Source organism: Callorhinus ursinus, unplaced genomic scaffold (genome assembly GCF_003265705.2).
Source record: "Callorhinus ursinus isolate GAN/ISIS: 27379988/994484 unplaced genomic scaffold, GSC_fseal_2.0 scaffold4, whole genome shotgun sequence".
Lineage (NCBI taxonomy): Eukaryota > Metazoa > Chordata > Mammalia > Carnivora > Otariidae > Callorhinus > Callorhinus ursinus.
This window is the reverse complement of record NW_027397066.1, coordinates 19842921-19862485: the sequence shown is the minus strand read 5'-3', so window position 1 is coordinate 19862485 and position 19565 is coordinate 19842921. Positions and strand designations below refer to the sequence as shown.

The 19565-nt window shown below is 45.7% G+C and overlaps 1 protein-coding gene across 2 annotated transcripts in view; it reads left to right on the top strand.

Annotated features, from left to right (window-relative positions):
- CCDC149 (coiled-coil domain containing 149) overlaps nt 1–19565 on the top strand; it is a 100152-nt gene that overhangs the window by 49747 nt on the left and 30840 nt on the right. For both annotated transcript variants that reach the window (XM_073891490.1, XM_025887795.2), the window contains exons 4-7: nt 1658–1765; nt 16960–17076; nt 17872–18044; nt 18765–18837. In XM_073891490.1, the coding sequence (XP_073747591.1) occupies nt 1658–1765; nt 16960–17076; nt 17872–18044; nt 18765–18837 (471 nt within the window). The remainder of the gene's footprint in view (nt 1–1657; nt 1766–16959; nt 17077–17871; nt 18045–18764; nt 18838–19565) is intronic.

Here is a 19565-nt window from a genome sequence, read left to right as displayed (position 1 = left end):
CAAGAGGTATTCTGGAGGGAGAGCATTCCCATGAGAGAGTATAGAACAACAGCACCAGGATGGGAGGATGCTTGGTATGCTTGGGGAACAGCGAGAAAGTAAACTTGGGGGGAGCTGAACTGGAGTAGGGAAGAACCTGAGGCTAGAGACAACCTGATACCCCAACAGATGGGATATGGGAGATGAGACAGAGTGCAGAGTCGGGGATGAGCCAAGCCAAGGTTTAAATTTTTTATTCTTTCACCTTCGTTCTTTTTTTAGTACCTGACATCATTGAGTATTCCCCAAAGTATTAGCATTAAAAAAATTCTTTATTTTTTTTTAAATAGGCTGCACGCCCCATGTGTGGCTTGAACTCATGACCCTGAGATGAAGAGTTGAATGTACTGACTGAGCCAGCCAAGGAGTGCCCCCAAAAGTATGAGCATTGAGGTCTTTGGAGATTTGGCCACTGCACTTAGACTAGTCCCCTAATGCCTCTGGACTTGGGTTTCTTTGGCTATAACATGAAAGGAATCTTCAAGATAATCTTAAAAATCCCCTGTACAACTATTTCCAAATGGTTCCCCAAAGGCCATATTCTCATGGCTTGCTTGCTTCTCTCCCTCCTTCCTTCCTTCATTTATTCATCATGAGTCTTTAAAACATTTGCTGGAACACGAGCCCTTCCTGGAGCAACAGATACACATGCCGAGGAAGGAGAGAAAAGAATCGCTGCCTTTCTGTAGCTTTCAGTCTTCTCACTAAGGTTAGAGTAGAAGGCAACTAGCAAGGCAAGACCCAGAGCAAGTGGCAGCTAGCAAAATACAAATAGGGCTGTATGACAAGCAGCCACGTGACCGCGTTTCTGGGCTCAGGGCACCTGTGAAAGGGGTGGGAGCGTGGTAAGAGGTGCTCACATGCTCTGGGAAAGGGGGCTGTGATGGCGGGAGGTGCAGCTGGCTTGAGAGGGGGAGGCTGGTGCATGGAGAGTGGTCCACATGGGCCGGAGGGACCTGGGTCGAGCAGGAGGCACCCCCTACAGAAGCGATGATGTCGTAAAGCCAGGACCAGCGGGTGAATGGTCCTGATACCGGGGGACCAGAGCAGGGAATAAGGAGGTGAAAAAAACCAGCCTAGGAGACTGTTGGGTTACCTCTGGACCCTGATTTCTGAAGTGGTGGCTCATTCCTCATCCCCTCTCTGGCTGCCTCATCTCGTGATTGAAATTCTGGGCATTGAGGTAGCAAAGCAAAGCTCACTAAACCAGTTCCATTTGAAGGGGAAGAAAACTAAACGAGGAAATGAAGCTTTTTCCTGTATTCTTGGCTCAAATTTTAGAACTGAACTCTACATCCACTTGTAAGATTTTTAGTGTGGAACCCTTAACATTAGTTTTCTAAAAAGTCAAACACAACTGATGCCTCCGTTACTTGTCTGTGAGCCCTTCTGGAAACAAAGAGCATCCCCGTGCTGAGGTTCACAGTCAGCACTGTTCCCCTCCATGCAGTTGTCATGGTGTGATTTGCACACTTGCCATGCTCACGTATGCATTGATCTAATGCGCTTTGCGTGGCTCCACTCGGCCTGGACGCCAGCCTCGGAAAGCCTAACAAAGCCCCACATTTATCCGCTCCTGTGTTTCTGATTGTATTCCCTAATATGTTGACATTTCCAGGCTAATCTTGCACAACTACTGAGAGATTCTCAGGACCGAAATAAACATCTGGGAGAAGAAATTAAAGAACTTCAGCAAAGGCTTGCAGAAGTCCAGGGCGACAATAAGGTACTGGGAATATTTAAAGGGAAAAAGCTCTGCTGTGTAATTGTGCGCTTAGAAGTTTAGGTATAGCACATCAGAAAAATGTAATGCCGCATTTGCTGAAAAATTTGTTATAGATTTTTACATTCGCAATGAAAATTCACAGTTTAGCATTTCTTACCTTTATGACATTCCCTTTGTGTGTGCGCGCACGCGTATGTGCATGCTTCTGGGTTGTTCTAAAATATTGCCACAACCCATTGCGGGAATTTCATTATGTTCAGCTGGGTGGTGAATAACTTTGAGGTTGAGGGCAAAATAAAACCCAAAATGCTATACTTTCCCCCTTCTCTACAAATAATGGATTTGTGGCTCAGATGATTTGGAATTATTCACATTCGGTTTTGAATTTTAAGTAGTCATCCCACTAATTATGTTCACATAACCAATTTATTTTATTGCTAAATTTGGCAATTTGTATGGAACATTGCTCAAAATCCACTGCGTGGTATTAATCAAACTCCCCTGTTGGCAACGTTAATTATAAAATATGAACTCATAAACTCTAAACTAAATGTGTGCTCTCTCTCCCAGCTGAAGCTATGAACAAAAGTACAATTGAGAAAAGGAAGAAAAACTATCAAAGTTTAATTCTGTCCCCTCCACCAAAAAATTTTCTGTTTTGCCACAATAGATTCATTTTCAACTCCTCACCAGAGGCAGCTTTCCTGACAGAAATGGCCATTGGAGTTTGACTCAAGAAAACTCCATGGCAGGGAGGAGGTCCTTTCTTGGGAAACGTCTTTTAAATGTTACCAAATTTTCTTGACAAATGATGGTGACGTTCACTGTTTCTGGGAGTTGTTGGTTATTGGAGGGTGCCATTTTGAAAGATGCTGGCTCTTTAAAAAATGCACACAAGAGTCTGGGTTATCCAGAGAAGTCTTCCATAACAAAAGATCAGAGAGGATTTTCTGCTACTGCTGGTTTGAGAGGCTCAGTCTGAGGACCAACTGCGAGATCTTCCCTCGTAGCCTCTTCTCCACTTAATCTGCCTTTATATATTTTTTTAAGCCTCTTGGATTTAACATATATTTGAAAAATTAGGCTTGACTATTTCGGGTCATGAAGTAGGCGGTGGGAGAGAATGCCTAAGAAGAGTTCTAATTAACACTGGACAAGCTAATCAGGCCTCTGGTGTGGTTTTATGCACCATTACAAGGATTTTAAGTTCTGTATCCTAGGTGTTTGGTCCATAATTAAAGGCCAGACCTTCTTAGTCACTTCCTCAAGGTTTTCTAGAGAATAAAATGAGATGTGTGTAGTAGTTTCCTTTAAACCCATAAAAAATACTACAGGAATTTTGGAGATATAATAAATCCACAGAATACTAGAACATTTTGAAGAAGATGAGATTTTTGGATTCATGGTTCTTGATTGATTTTTTTTTTCTTATTTCTTTTTTTTCCCCCTCTTAAATGAGCTACCCCCTCCCCAACTTTCCAAAATGTACTCTACCTCATCTTTTGGTCACTTTTAATTTTGTCACCTTTTGGACATGGGGTATATTAGGAATCGTTTGCAACGGATATTTCAAGGAGAGAAAGGGAGGGCGTGTGTGTATGTGAGTGTGTGTGCATGCATGTGTGAGTGTGTGCAGGACTGAGTGTGTGTGTGTGTGTATGCGTGTGCCACACTAAGCACAGGTCTGGGGCTCCTTGTGTGTTGGCACAGTCTGAACTTCTTGATTTGTTTGTGCTCTGGGTCTTTATTCCAATAGCTGGACACATTTATCAAACTTTGTTTTCTTGCCCAAGGTTTAGAATTTAGTGACTCATATTCATGGTCTGTGAAGTAATTCGCCCGCCAAAAGGTACCGGGAAGATGTTATAATGTTCAGCAGACACCGTATCTCAGTATCCAGCCTCACCTCCTCAAAAAAGACCAACTGCAGTGAGCCCCAGAGAATCCAGTTATTCTCATGTCCATTTGTAGTTATAGGGCTGATTTACTTTCAGATCCCTGTGAGTCATAGCCACCCTCCCCCCACCCCCGCCCCCGGTCGTCAACATTAGGGCCAGCTTACTCATTTGATAATGACACCAGGCATCTTGGGAAACTCAGAGGCCACTGTTCCCTTGATGTGTGGTGAAGAATGGCTTAACCCTTCATTTCTTTTCTTTTATTCATTATGTCACTCGCTGCTCCAACACTTCTAACACCTTCTAAATCCATCCTAACCTCCTTGCCATGGTGGGCTAGGCCCTCCAGTATCTGGCCCCTTACTGATTTCTCTAGCCATGTCTCTTGCCACTAGTCACCTCATGCTTCAGTGCCACAGCGCTAATTTCAGCCCTTTCGTGGAGCTATACTGCCTTGTGCCTCAGGGCCTTTGCACCTGCTGTTGGCTCTGTCTGGGATACTTTTCCCATTTACTTCTCTCTCCCAACTCCTGCTCATCTGGTCTTAGGTCAAATGTAGCCTTCTTCAACTCTTAGGGCAGGTCCTGTGCATGCCCACAGTGCTCTGCTCTTTCCCCTCTGCTTACACTTTATGGCACCCTTGCCCCCAAAGAGTAAGCTCTTTGCAGGCAAAATTCCTGACTGGTATACTGCTTTTTTCCTAGGAATTAGCACTCTTAGTTCCTGGTACATAAACATTACTTAATAAATCTTTATTGAAGGAATGGAATGGAGTAAATGAATGAGTGAATGAATAAACTGAATGAATGAAGAGAAGGAAAAGAAGAGCAAAAAGATTCAAGAAAGAGGAATAGGAGAACAAAAAGGGAAAAGAATACAAGAAAATAAGCAGACTGAGAAAAGAAGCTGTGGTTGTCACCAGTAACTCCATTCACAGGCCGAGAAGTAGTTTCGAAATTTGGAGAAAGGAGCTAGAAAAGCAAACTTTCATGTAAGAAAAAGCAAAACCAAAGCAAACCCCCAGTATGAGGCCTTGGGAAGCCCTTGTGGAGAGAGCAGAGTGTCTGAGGCTGAGCCTTGGTGGACTCAGGGTAAAAGCCCTGCTCAGAGGCTACCTCAGGCCTGTGAAATTCAAGAACACTTAGTAACTGCTGTTGGACTCCTGACCACCCCCGCCCAACCCACCCCATTCCAAACAGAAGGGCCGATGGTGTCATTTTATGAGCGGCTGTTAAAGCAGGAGATTTTTATATCCAAGTTGCCATTTTAACTCATGACCCTTATCCATATTTTGGGAAGCCCAGATTCTAGATGTTAAGTACATTTAAGAAACAAGGTGATAGGAAATTACTTGCCTTGGATATTTTAAGGTAGACTAATTTTTCCATTTGTTCAGCTAGAGCCTTATAACCCTACGTGCCATAAAGCATTTTCAAACAGCCTCTTGAAAGATTTGTTGCCACCCTGGCTTACAAGCAGCTTGGTCGTCCTATGGGGTTGCGAGGGTGGGGGGGGTTCTGTGATAGGGTGGGGGTCCCATGATCGAACACCACCTGCCATGTCTTTGAGCTGTGCCCAAGAATTTCTCGGAGCTCTTGCGTGGACACAAACCCCCAGTCCAAGCTAGAAGAGAGGCATGAGAAGAGAAACTTACCAGACACCCTCCGTTTCCTTGATAATTACAGTTCTGAGAGGTTATGGGGAAAGAGGAGGCACGCAGGAAAGGGAGGACTCACATCTCCACAGATCACCCTGGGAAGAGCTTTTCATGGGTGGTAGATTGCCCTGGGCTCTCAGGGGCCAGTCTGTGAGGAGTAAGGACCCATGAGGTGGAAAGACCCAGACAACGTTGGGGCCTTGAGTCTAAAAAAGAGCCCACCAGGAGAATTGCAGCTTTCTTTCCCGCCCAAGAGGACTGCTTGCTCCTCTTCTGGGGATTTAAAAGAGTGGATTTAGGGAAAGAGGACCGGGAGGACGAAGGGGTTCTCTGAGAATTTAAGGATTAGTAAGAGTCAATCAACAAAACTAGCAGAACACATTTGGATCAGATAGCCAGAGATGAGCTGGTAGACCAGCTCTCCAAAAGAGGAAGGCTGGCTGACAGCACTTTGCTGATTTTTATAACAAATCATGAGGCCACTGACATGAAGGCACTGAGCTGGGAGTTGGAAAGACCGGCACTCCAGGAAATGCCAGCTTCCAGCCTTGGCAATGTCAAGTGGTGTAGAGAAATATAGGCCAAGAGGTCCAACTTTGGAAATTGTTAGACCCAGATTTATAGTCTAGCTCTGCCAGTGGTTGTTTTATGGCCTTGAGCAGGTCAGTTTTCTCTCTGGGCCTCAGCTTCCTTATCTTGAAAATGGAAACAATCATACCTCACATAGAATTGTTGTCAGGCTTTATCATTTATACATCCACACATAGTTGGGGTCTTGCCACATACTGCTTAATGTTCTAGGAGCTGTGGATACACCAAGGAATAACAAAGACAAGGTACCCATTCTCATTGAGCTTATATTCTAGTTGGGGAGACATAAGAACTCTAGTTCGGGAGACATAAGAAAATAAAATACATAAGATCATCAGACAGGGGTTAGTGCTGAGAAGAAAAGAAAGCAGGACAAGGAGATTTAATGATCAGGTGTGTGTGTGTAATACTCAGTGTTTGTAAAGGGCATAGTGTAGTGCCTGGCACCGAGTAAGCGTTCCATGAAGGGTAAATATTGCTAGTATCTTAGCATGACCTGGGGCCAGATTGGCTTTAGAATTCTCTTGTGCAAGTATTTTACCAGGAAGCTCAGGTCTTCCTTCCTGTTGATCAACTGTTTCCAGTGAGCTGGGTATGTACCTCCCGATAGAGACAGAAATTGTAGCGAGAAGCCTGGCCTCTGGAAGATGGATCCCCAGACTCAGCACTCCTTATAACCACCCCAGACTTTGCCAGCACCAAGAATGCTTGCTTTGGTGCAGAGCTCCTGGAAGCTTCCTTGCATTTTGTGTGCCCCTTGTAGAATAAGTACCTAATAGAGTATGTCAGGAACAGGAACTCATGTTCCCATTGAGACAGCCAGAACTGGGTTTTCTTGTCCATTTGCTTTTGTTTTTCTCCATGTGACAGATTATGGCACTTTATCCCAGAAGAACAATAATGCAACACAAGGTATTCAAAAGCAAGGAAGTTCAGGTGGACAGTGGCTCCTACCAGTGTCCCATGTCCACATTTCCTGGGCCCCCACTGGGCCAACTTAAATGTAGCTATTTGCGATATTGCATAAACACGGGGTTTTGCCCTTAATAATGAGCTTTATGTTACACCAGCTGATGGTCTTTAAGCACCTCTGTTTTATCTGGCATTGGCACCATAAAACGATAGAGCTCTTCTGTGAACATACCTCTATTGACGTGGGACTTTTGGATGGTTTCAGAGAGCAAACCAATTAAGTCAAGCCACTAGCCGATAAAGACAGACTAATGAGTATGCAGGTGACTAAAGTTTTTTTTTTTTTTTTTTAAAGAAAAGAGTGCTCAGCTGCGGCTGTTTGTAATGGTCCAGGATGAGGTATCAGAAAGCTCTTTGCAAACTGTTCCTCTTTATGCTTCAAAGGAAAGGAGAGATGTCCCAGTCTGTAGGAAACCCAAATGAAGAGAGCACTCTAATGAAAAGCTCTTACCTTGGGGCATTATAGAAATTAATTACAAAGAATTAAAATGAGTGATAAGGGCCCTTCGCCTGCTTGAGCCCCAGCATATCTATTCTAACTGGGATCTTGATTGTGAACCATAGACAACGCTCAGTTAGTTCAGCAAGCAGCCAGAGTAGAGCAGTATTCCCTAATGTCTTACTGTCAGATGAATTAGACACATTGGGTCTCAGAGACCATATTGGAGCCTGTCTTGCCTTCTATGAGCACATAGCTTGGGTGGCCCATGAGACCATTAGTTTTGGACACCCATCCCATAGACCAGGCATTGTAGTTACTTTTCATTTTTTACTTTTCTTAAGTAATATTTACTCTTTTTTTAATTTAAAATCAATTTAATTAACATCTAGTGTATTATTAGTTTCAGAGGTAGAGTTTAGTGATTCATAGAGAGCAGGTTCTGGGAGATAGCTGCGCAAGACTCCTTTTACAGTACACCATATCCAAATCACACTCAAGTACAAAGACATTGAAGCACCTTACAAATGCTTGGTGGGGCCCTGTAAAGACTGTGGCTCTGAGGTTAATGTGTACTGAACTGGCTGAAGGTAATTCAGGGGCTTCCTGTGTGATCTTGGGCCAGTTGCTTGACTTCTCTGGGTCACAGTTGTTCTCATCTTTGGTACAACGGAGATAACAGTTGTATTTGCCTTATAGGGCATGGTTCAGTGCAAATCATTTCAACGGAGCTTTATTGAGAACCCAACTATATGCTCTATGGATGGGGCAGTAAACACTGAATCCCTGCTTTCATGGAGCTTCCATTCTAGTAGGGATAGATGAACAGTAATCAACTAAACAAATAAATATATTCTATTTCACAGATTCTGAGATGCAGGTTTTCACATTTGAATATCTCTGATAAAAAATAATCAGTGGTATCGTGTTGTTAACGATGGACAATTTTTATTCTTTTTAGAGGTATATAATGGTGGGTCTTAAAGTGGAGGGGAGTTTTTTTTTTGTTTAAGATTTTTTAAAATTTATTTTAGAGAGAGAAAGCGTGAGCAGGGGAAGCGGCAGAGAGAGGGAATCCCAAGCAGACTCCACACTGAGCACAGAGCCCAACGTGGGGCTCGATCCCATGACCCCGAGATCATGGCCTGAGCCGAAATCAAGAGGCAGATGCTCAACTGACTGAGCTACCCAAGCGCCCTTGGAGTTTTATATTTGATGAAATACAGTATAATATTTCGGAGGGTGTTTAATGCTAAGTGAAAACATGACTTAGAGTACATTGGGGTGCAGCCAGGGCATAATGGGGACACTATTTATATTGGGTGGTCGGGGAAGGCTTATCTGCTCACATGCCCTTTGCCAAGAAACCTGAAGGATGTGTAGCGGGAGGTGGTCAGTACGGAGGGATAAAGTGCACAGCCCTGAGGCAGGGACAAGCTTGGGATGATAAAGGCATGACAGGGAGGCCAGTGCACCTTTTATGAGAATTAAATATGAAAAGTTGTACAAAGCACTTGACACAGAACACGCTCCACTGGGGGAACGCTGTGTGGTAGCTGTCGTAGTTATGGAGAGAGGCGGCAGAGCATCAACTCCAGGACCCTAGACTGCCAGGGTGGACCTCCCAGCCCTGCCATCTACCGGGTTTGTGATGTGGGCAGGTTACTTTACCTCATCAGAAAATGGAGATACAACAGTGCCTCACAGGTGCCTTGTTGGACTTAACCGGGTTCATGTGTGTAAGCACTGAGGCCAGGGCTTGGGGTGTGGGAAGACCCACATGTGTGTTCACTTTAAGTGGTAAGAGATTGCAACCTTCAGAGAGGGGGCGCTGTGGCTCACTGAACTCAGCGTGGACTCAGGGCAAGAGTCTTGACTTCAGAGCCTGTGTCAGCCTTCTGTGGGGTGTGGAGGGGGGGGGTCTCTCCTGTAGAGGACATGACAGTGTCTGCCTCTGGAATCATAGGAAGCATCAAATGAGAGCCCTTCTATGTTTAAGAAGCATTTAAGGACCCCTCCGGTTAGCCAGACACCACTGTGGGTACCAGGGATTCCAGGGCACATGATAAGGGATGTTCCTTGTGGTGGAGCTGACGGTAGGGAGGGCACGAGAGACGGATGAGATCATTTCTGGTAAGTATGATGAAGACAGTGGGGTCGGGTGGTATGAGGGAGAGCCACTTCGGGGTGAAGTGCTCTCATCATGGTATCCAGGGAAGCCTTCACAGAGGAGGTGACATTGGATCTGAGACCTGAAGACAGGAAGGAGGTGGGTTCTGGATAGACCAAGAGGATGTGCAAAGGCCCCGGGGGCAGGCACAAGCATTTATGTTTGAGGCATTGAAAGCCAGCCAGGCTAGAGAACAGAGAAAAGGCAAGTGGCTGGAGATGGAGTCAGGAGGCGGGTGGGGAGCAGCTCACGTCCTCATGTTGTGCCTCATCAACCTGACTAAAAACTCTGGCCTTTGTTCCAATGCAGTGAAAAGCCACTGAAGATACGATGTGTCGGAAAAGCTTCTAGCACATTGTTTGGCTCAAATTGGGTGCTGGTTACTCTGGAGACATTGATATACCCACTAATGAGTGTGCGTGATGATCTCCAGAGCCTTCGGAGGAAGACAGTGAAAACAACTGTATTTTGTTTGTTTGTTTGTTTGTTTGGCCTTTTTTTTTTTTTGAGCGAGAAATTCTTTTGTTTAAAGCTAGAACTGGATTGTCCTATAGATCTAGGAATTTGGACTCTGGTCTACACAATAGAGTTGCCCACTGGAGCCTTTTTAAGCAATTATGTCCAATTTTACCAAGGGTATTTCAAAAGGTCAGAGGGCAGTTGGAGAGCATATGGAGAAAACCAACAGGAAAAGTAAAGATAGGCAGGGCCTTGTTTATTAAGTTGGCAGGCATGGCACTATGCCAGATGAATGTCTAATAAATGCCTTTTGATGCTGACCTCTCCCTAGGTGGGCTATTTGCAGCAATACACAAGAACTGGGGGTGAGGGAGGGCTAGCATCCACTTCCTGTTAGCAAATCTTTCATCTGATCCTCCTAGTGACCCTGACAAATAGAGTCTCTGCCTAAGAATGATAACTATACCAACTGTAACTGGGGATTGCACTTTTAAAGCTCTTTGGAAAGTTACATCAACAGTGATCATTGCATTGTAGCTGCGCTTCGTGAGGATAGAGACCACCCCCCCCCCAGTCTGGCATTATGCAGTGTACAGGATGGGCAGCCGTATGTAGCTGTCCTGTCTACAAAATAGCATTTATCCTTATTACAAACTGAAGGTGTCCCCCCAAAATTCGTATGTTGACACCTAACCCCCAATGATCGGTGGGCCTTAGGGAGGTGATCGGGTCATGACAGCATAGCCCTCATGAATGGGATTAGTGTCCTCATAAAAGAGACCACAGAGAGCTCTTCTGCCAAGTGTGGATACAGCAAGATGGTTGTCTATGAATGAGGAGGCAGGCACTCACCAGAGATGAAATCTGCCAGTGCCTTGAGCTTGGATTTCCTCGCTTCCACAACTAGGAGAAATGCATTTCTGTTGATCAGAAGCCACCCAGTCTACAGTGTCCTGTTATGGCAGCCCAAACAGACTAAGGCAGGAGTTGGTCCTGAGAACTGGGATGCTGCTAGAACAAATAACAAATGTGGAAGTGGATTTGGAACTGGATAATGGGTAGGGCTGGGAGAGTTTGGAGGTGTGTGCTAGATAAAGCCTACATTGCTGTGAATGGACCCTCAAGGGCGATTTTGGTGAGGGCTCAGGAAGAAAAGAGGAGGGTTGCAAAGAAAGCCTACATCTTCTTGGAGAATACCGAAGTAATCCTGAAGAGGATGTTGGTAGAAATATGGACAGTGAAGGCCATGGATGAGGCCCCATAAAGAACTGGGGATGTATTGGAAACTAGGGGGAGGGCCGTCCTTGTCATGCAGTAGTCAAGAACTTGGCTGAATTGTGTTTGAGTCCATTGTTTTATGGAGGGTAGAACTTGTGACCAGCAAAATTTGATATTTAGCTGAGGAGATCTCTAAGTAGAGTGTTGAGAAATGGCTTGGTTTCTCCTGATTGCTTATAAAATACAAGAGAGAAATGATTTGAAGATGGAATTGTTAAGCAAAAAGGCCCCAGAACGTAAAGATTTGGACAGTCCTCAGCCTATCTGTAGTGCAGAACAAATGAGACCACCAAGGGGATGGCCAGGTGACCATCTGATAAGCAGACAAGTACTGACCAGCCAGCTCAGACAGAAGCCAGGGGTGGTTCTTAAAGACAATGAAAGAATGGACATGAAGGCAAATCTGAGATCACCCAGTCTGCATGGTGTGCATGGGCCTGGGGTCACAGCAGCCTGGTTACAAAAGATGGGGCCACCTGGACCGGCAGGACCAGTAGAGAGCCACCGTGGGGTTGTCCTACCAAGTCATGGGGGTGAGGTTGCCACCCCTAGTGGGTCCAAAGGCAGAACATCGAGCCAGGGAGGATGATTCTTGAGCCTTAAGGTTTAACAGTTTGTTCTGCTCAGTTTTGGACTTCCCTAGGTAGGACCCGTCAGCCCTTTCTTCTTTCCTGTTTCTCCCTTTTGGAATGGGAATGTCTATCCTCTGCCTGTCCCGCCTTTATATTGTGGAAGAACACAGATCGTCTGGTTTCACAGGCTCACAGCTTGGAGGGGTTTCCCTCAGGACGAATCATACTGGAGTCTCACCTGTATCTGATTTGGATGCTATTTCAGTGAGGCTTTGGACTTAAGACTTTGGGGGCTGTCGAGATGGAATGAATATGTTACGTATGTGAGAAGAACATGAATTTTAGGGCGCCAGGGGTGGACTGTTTAGAGACTGAATATTTGTGTCCCCCTACAAATTTGTATGTTGAGATCCTAACCTCCAATGGGATGGTAGCAGGAGGTGGGGCTTTTGCGAAGCGATTGGGTCAGGAGGGGGCGCTCTCATGAATGGAATGGGTGTCCTATAAAAGAGGCCCCGGCATCTCTGTCCTCTCCTCCACTACATGAGGACACAGCAAGCCGATGGCCATCTCTAAAGCAGGAAGCAGACACCACATCCTCTCGGCACCTCGATCTAGGACTCCCAGCCTCTAGAACTGCGAGAAATAAAGACTTGTTGTTTAGAAGCCATCAGTCTGTGGCAGTCCGTTTCAGCAGGCTGGATGGATTAAGACAATCCCCATTTTCAGATAAACAGATGTCACCTGGGGCCCAACAAGGTTAGATGACTTGCCGAGGTGGCATGACGAAGATGAGCAGCATCGGGATCTGAACACAGGTAACACCTGCGAATAGCAGCTGGTCCTGCCCCTGGCTACCTGTCAACTGTCGACAGGGGAAGAGGGGTTCAGGCAAGCGAAGACCGGATGAGGAGAGGATGTGGAGGGCCGAGGGGTGAAGCCTAAGAAGAGATCGTGGAAGGGAGTGAGTCATTCCGACTGGGGGCCCCCAAGGAGGACCAGAGTTTGAACAGGGCCTCCACAGAGGGGTCGGACTCCATCCATGGGGTGGGGGAGGGGCACCCAAGAGCCATTTGGCCACGTGGTTTTGTGGACGCGTCCCGCCGCCACATCCCAGCTGCAGCTGCTCCTCAGCCATAAGCTGACGACTCACACCCATAATTCATTCATAAACGTTTATTTCCATCTAAATCAGCAAATGAATACATCTATTGGTGGCATGCATGCGCCTCGCATGCATTTCTCTGGCTGGCGCAGGGAGGCTGGCCGTGGAGTTTTGATGGCCCCGTTTGGGGGAATTAAGTGCCCCGAGCAGTTGCTTCATAGCCATTTCCAAGGTGGGACATCAACATCATTGCCTGTGGTCTACAGATAAGGTTGGCTCTGGAGCTCTGCTTCCTCCAGCTTGGAAGGAAGACTGGATCTCCCCAGCGGGTGTATATATGGGGACGCTCACGTGGAGGATGACAATGATGACAGTCATAACAACAATCGTGTTCGCAGCTGACGGTGCACACTTTTTGTGTTCCGGGGGCTGTGCTAAGCATTGCAGAAAAATCCCTTCCTCTCTTAGGATTAGGTCCTGAAGTCAGCACTTGAGAGACAAAAACGTGTCTCACCACCGTTCCCCATGATGGTCCCTTAAATTGTCCATAAAGCTCAGGGCATGTGGCATTTAGGTTCCCGAACCGGGTGGTATGGATAAATATGAACAATGTGATTGTGTCTTAAGGTATTAGCAGCCACTGTCCCACACCCCTCTGTCCAGGACCCTGAAAGCAGGGGTGCGTAGTGACCCAACTTAAAAAATCTTGCTCGCTTCATCCTCTCTTCTCTGTGGCTCTCTCCCCTCTTTTTACCTTCCTGCATCTCTCTGCCAAGCATGGATATTTGAACCCTTGAGTTAAATGCTTACTTAAAGCAACTCCACTCCTCAGTTCATGCTCATAGCAAGCCTCCCTGCACCCCCTCACCCCCGCCCCCGGAAGCTATACTGTTACTGCTTCAGTGGAAGATACTGCAGCTCAGGGAAGGTCAGGCCTGTGCACAGTTGCACAACCAGCAGACTGTGGAGCCAGGACCCAGACCCCAACCAAGACAGACTGCAGAGCCTGCGAGGCTGTCGCCCTGGAAGGCAGGAGAACTCTTCCTGCCGCATCCCTACCACAACCCCCTCCTTGGGCCCCTTCAACTGGTTGCACTTGAGTTTGACCAACTAATTGATCCAGCTATTACCAGTGTGGGCCTCACTTTTTAAAAATAAATGTTTCAAGCAGTCCAGCCCTGCAATTTAATAGGCAATATTGTATGCATATTAAACACCAAATGATTGTTAACATATTTATTGAAGCTTAACAGGCATCGGGCATATAAAAGATGACTCTCTTATATGGCTGTCAGACCTCAATAAACATGTTTAATAATTAATTGGCGTTAAACAAACATAATTGTGTGATTCTAAATTAGGTGTTCAGTGAAGCGTTCTGTGCATGGGAAACCACAGTAGTGTTTTATTACTTCAAGTTCAGGCTGTCAGTCTGGTTTTCACATATCAAGAGAAGCGCCCCCCCTTCCCCCGTTCCACACCATGTCAAAGGCCTCCTTTGTCCTCATGCTGAAAAAGGCACAAGCCCTCTCGTTCCTGGACCCTTTGATCTGAGAAACGTTTCTCATTTGGTTAGCTGTTTGTCTTTCTGCATATCCACTTGGGGTTCTTAGCTGTTTCTCAGCTAAGAAATTGTGTGATGTAGAAGATGTTTTCACACATCAGCTTTCAGTCGAATTAACCAGTTCTGCCATAAACTCCATCTCCCCCCAATACAGGTGATTCACATTATTCTCGATAGCTCTGCTCTCTGAATTCTCTGCTAACAGCGAATTAGCAAATACTGAACCATTGCTCCTAGGGGAAATGCAAGACTAGGTTCCTCACAGCCTCTGGTCACAATATTTTTTTTTTAGTCAATTCACACAGAACTTTCTTTTATGTGTGTTTCTGTGTAAAGCCATCTCACTTAGCCTATACTGTTGATTCTTTAACATTGAACGCAGAGCCTGTAGCACTGTAACTCACACCTGGCGCGTATTCTCCTCAGGCACCTCACAACCTTCGTGTGCCTAGGAACACGAGACATCCCTCCAGCACTGTGCATTTTAAACAGCAAAACACCAACAAAAAGCACAAAAGCATGAACAAACAGGGCACTGAATAGACCCTGAAAGGGACATTTGTTTGCAGTATGAGAACTAAAACACGAAGGCAGAGCGTTGCTTTGTTCTGCCTCAGCTGGGAATGCTCCTGTCGGATGAGTCTCGTATTTGCAACTTTGTACTTACCTGCACATGTCTGCCCATGATGCAAAAATGCCACGATGTTGGTTTTGAGATTACAGATAAATGTGCAGGTAGGTAAATTCACACATTCGGGATCCTTGAGTAATGAGGATCAACTGTACTCAGATTCCATGAAGCACAGCCGTCTGTATACCTGAGTATCCTACGTCCTCTGCCGGCCCTTTGTACAAGCTGCCCAGAGCATTGTCTGCTCAGATGCTTTAGCGCATAGTAGGTGCACAATAAATATTGGTCACGTTCGGTTGAGTGGTTTTCAAATAAAGACCCAAAATAGATATCGTTTGAAGATGTTCTTTGCTGTTTTTAGGCACCATTGTTTTCCGTGGTCATTGCTGGTATTTGTTGTCTCAAGCTAGTTAATATTCTACCTTGGCTTTTAACTGTCTTTCTCTCACCTGCCCCTAAATCCTTTAGAGACTTGAAAATCCATTTTCTTTGCAGGCCACGAACCCCTTAAGATCCGTGTTGGAATGAGGAAGAGCATGCCCCAAGCAGGCATTGCTGGCTGGGTCGTAAAAATCTGTCTCTAGGATGTCCTCCATCTACGAAGCCCATCCACACACACCCTACAGGGAGGTGGGGAATCAGGCTTACAACCTTTTCAGAAGAAGCATCAGGAAGCAGGGCCATAACTTGAAAAAGTCAGTCTCGTGGCCACGTTTGGCACTGAGCTAGGCACGTAAGGGCTGTTCTGGCCCCATCAGATCTTCCGGGGATCACAGTTTCCATCATGGCCCTACCCGACGGTTTGGAGTTGCACATGGAGCGAGCCTCTAGAGTCTGGGGCAGCTCTTGGTTCTGCAGGGATCCTTTGGAAAATTATATTTTGAAGACTGGAATTTTATCCATAGGCATTTAAAAACCTATAGATAAAGTCTGTCATGAAAGTCGTGTGTGCTTATTTGAAAAGTTAGAAGTTAGAGCACAGAACAGAGAACATACATGGTCTCACCATCACCAAAACACACACATTTAAAAATTGCGGTGTATTGGGTCCTTTTTTTCTTTTGTGCGCGGTTCTTCGTATAATTTCAGTTTTACTACAAATGAAAGTCTTCTGCTTTTTGTTCCCCGCTTAGCATGCTATCATAAGCATGTTCTGTGTTATTACACAGTTCATCACCCTTATTTCCAACAGCTGCAAACCAGCCCATTGATTGATTGCACTACACTTTGCTAGCCATCCCGCTCTCGTTAGACGTTCATTCTCGTTCTCTAGCTCTTTCTGGAAATGAGAGTACAATCTACTTTTTCTTTTTCCTCAAGCTAGTGCATGTCTGGGATTGTTGTTAGCCCAGATTGTTAGAGACGGGGTTACTGGATCTTTGGTGGGGACATTTTTAAGGCCCTTGATGACGTAGCCTCTTTGTTAAGATGTGGGAGTGCACGCCCATCTTACTGGATGCTTCTGAAAATTGCATTACCATTTTGTTATTTTTGCTGAGTGTAAAAGAGACCCAGCATTTTTTCTTCACTGTGGTAACACTACAAAGGACCTCCACCTTCAAATGCCCAGGCCGGCGTTCCCGTTAGATTTATACTATGTATGCATGCATATAGGGGTATATGCATGTGTGTACAAACTACAATATATATTGTATATATATTTTTTTAATTCATGATATTGACATGACGTTTCTTTGTTTTGTGCCTTTCCTTAGTATTTCTTGAAAAGTCTTACCTTCCAAAACTTTCTGCCTTAATACGCTCAGGTTTTTGTTTGGATCCATTCATTTTAACACACACATTCTCTCTCTCTCTCTCTCCCTCTCCCTCTCCCTTTTCCTACTAATGGAAAATGCAGCTCTTGAGGATGACAATTGCCAAGCAGAGGCTCGGAGACGAAGAAATTGGCGTGCGGCACTTTGCAGCTCATGAGCGTGAAGACTTGGTTCAGCAGCTGGAGAGAGCTAAGGAACAGGTTATTGCTAACATCTGTTAAGAGTGGGGGATATGTTTGTACCGTTGGACTGTGCCCCCTGTTTCTCAGAGAGGGCGAGGTGCCTGGCATGCCAGGTGGAGGCGGAAGGAGGGTGTGAGTTGAATGCTTTTCTGTTCTCCCTGCTCTGCTACTTCCCGAGCGGCCTCTTGTGGTTCCTGCTTCCAGCAGGTCTGCCCTCCTAGTTTGGGGTACCACTGCTCTGAACATAAGAAACATCCACCTCCCCCTACTCAGGATAGACAGGAAAGGAAGAAGACATGACAAACTGGCCTTCATTTGCAAGTTTCCTGAAGTGCTGAGTGATGCTTTTTAGGCAAAATCTCAATGGGTACAGAGCCCTAGTTAGGGAACAGGGAAGAGAGCCTAAACTTCATTTTCCTTCTCTCGCTAATTGGTTTTGAAGAGCGGAACAAGATTCCTGGGTCTGGAGTAGCTGGAGAAGGTATGCACATGCAAGACCCCGGCTGCTATTGCTAGTGTCTGGATTTGCCCTCTCCGAGCCTCTTGCTTTGGGGCATGCTGCACTTGGGAAGGGATCGGTTCTGCTCCCAAGCTGCTGCCCCTGCCCAATCTTAGGCATCACAAGCGTCTGGCAGGGACTTCCTTCCTTCCCTGAAGCTTTTACCCAGCGTGTGGGTGCTTGTGGTTTCATAGCATACACGGGTGGGATGAATATGCTCTGTCAGAGTCGGTCAGCCAAGCAGAAGCCTCCATCTCTGGCCATAAAATGACGTCTGAAGAACATCTTAAGTAAGGACACTTCCTTGGTTTCAGATTGAGTCTCTGGAGCATGACCTGCAGGCCTCGGTGGATGAACTTCAGGACGTTAAAGAAGAACGGTCTTCCTACCAGGACAAAGTGGAGAGGCTCAACCAGGAGCTAAACCATATCCTGGGTGGGCACGAGAACCGCATCATTGACGTGGACGCCCTCTGTATGGAGAACAGGCAAGTGGCCAGGCCTGGACATGCACTCAGGCAGGATGCTGGCCTTGAGTTCTCTGCAGCCCGAGTTACATTTGCCTTGCATTAGAAGGAAAGTCCCACCGCCAAAATGGTGATAGTAACGTCATGTATTAGCTGTAAAAGTCAGAAAAGAAGCACCACACACCTGCATGTGTGCCTCACTGACCCTTTCTCTCTCCCCCTACCCTCCCCACTCCCTGGTTGGGCAAGAAGGGTAGGGAGCCAGTGAAAGCTGCTTGGTATTGCTATCAAGGAGAGGGGAAAGAATAAGAAAATAAATTGAGAAATTCCCTTAGCTGTTTCTTTTCCCCGAGGCAAATTTCAGTGTGTGTGTGTGTGTGTGTGTGTGTGTGTGTCTAATTTAATGTTACGTCTGGTGTCGCCTCTCCCTGCCTGCCTTCCCAGTGGAATCATCTTAATGAGAATTATGTGAAAACTGTGTGGAGACCCCTTAGGGGATCTCTGCAGAAGGCTGTTCTAAAGTGGGGTTTCTGTGATTTGGGCATATTTGACCTTGATCGTCTCCATTTAAGAAGAGGTCACCAAGATGCACTTTTCTCCTCCCCTTTTGGTGGTGAGAAAGCATTGTATGTACCTGGTGACTCTAGAGGCGGGTTGTTTTCTTTTTTTCTTCTCCTACTTGGCGTGTATGTTTTTTATTTTGCTCCCAAACACTTCCTAGTTGCATGTTTTCTTTCCTAGGTACCTTCAAGAGCGATTAAAGCAACTCCACGAAGAGGTCAACCTCTTGAAATCAAACATCGCCAAGTACAAGGTAGAGAATCGTGATGATGCTGGTAATGATTCACTATTGTACATCTAAATGCCATTCTATTTTAATTCCCTTTTATGTGCCAAAGACATTTGAGTGCTTGCCTGCTCTCCTGGATAGAGTAAGAGCTTTCACTGAGGTAACCAGGAGGAATTAAGCCCAAAACAACAAACACAACAAAAATAGCTTTTGCAAGAGCATCCTTGTTGCTGTCACCTGGACAGGGCACACACGGGGCCTTCCAGGATCTGGACGTGGCCACTTCACAGCCTCGGTCCACATAGAATCAGGCGTCCTATTGGCTTCTCTAGAAAATGTTCCATCATCAGACGCTATTTGTCTCATAATTATCCGTAAGAAAATGGTTTCCGAGCAACAAGAAGAAACCAAGATTGGGAAATCACAATGTGAGCGAGAATGTTCACGTCACACTGAAAGGACAGAACGTTTAAATTCTCCCACTGTTGTTTAGACTCATTCCAGCCCCATTAGTTTGATAATATCTATTTCTGCAGATGTTCGTTGTGAGCGTTATAATTAGAAGCATCTCCTGGGTTTCTCTGCTTTGAAAATAGATTGATTTCTCTTCCTGAGGGTAAAGTTTTATAGCAGTCTAGATGCTTGGGAGAACCTTCTCGTTTTCCTGGCTTCTGGTGTTAGCTTTTCTTCTCCGAAGTCTCTATGCTGTTCTTCCTTTTCCATGCTGCGGGGGCCACACTTTATGCCAGTCT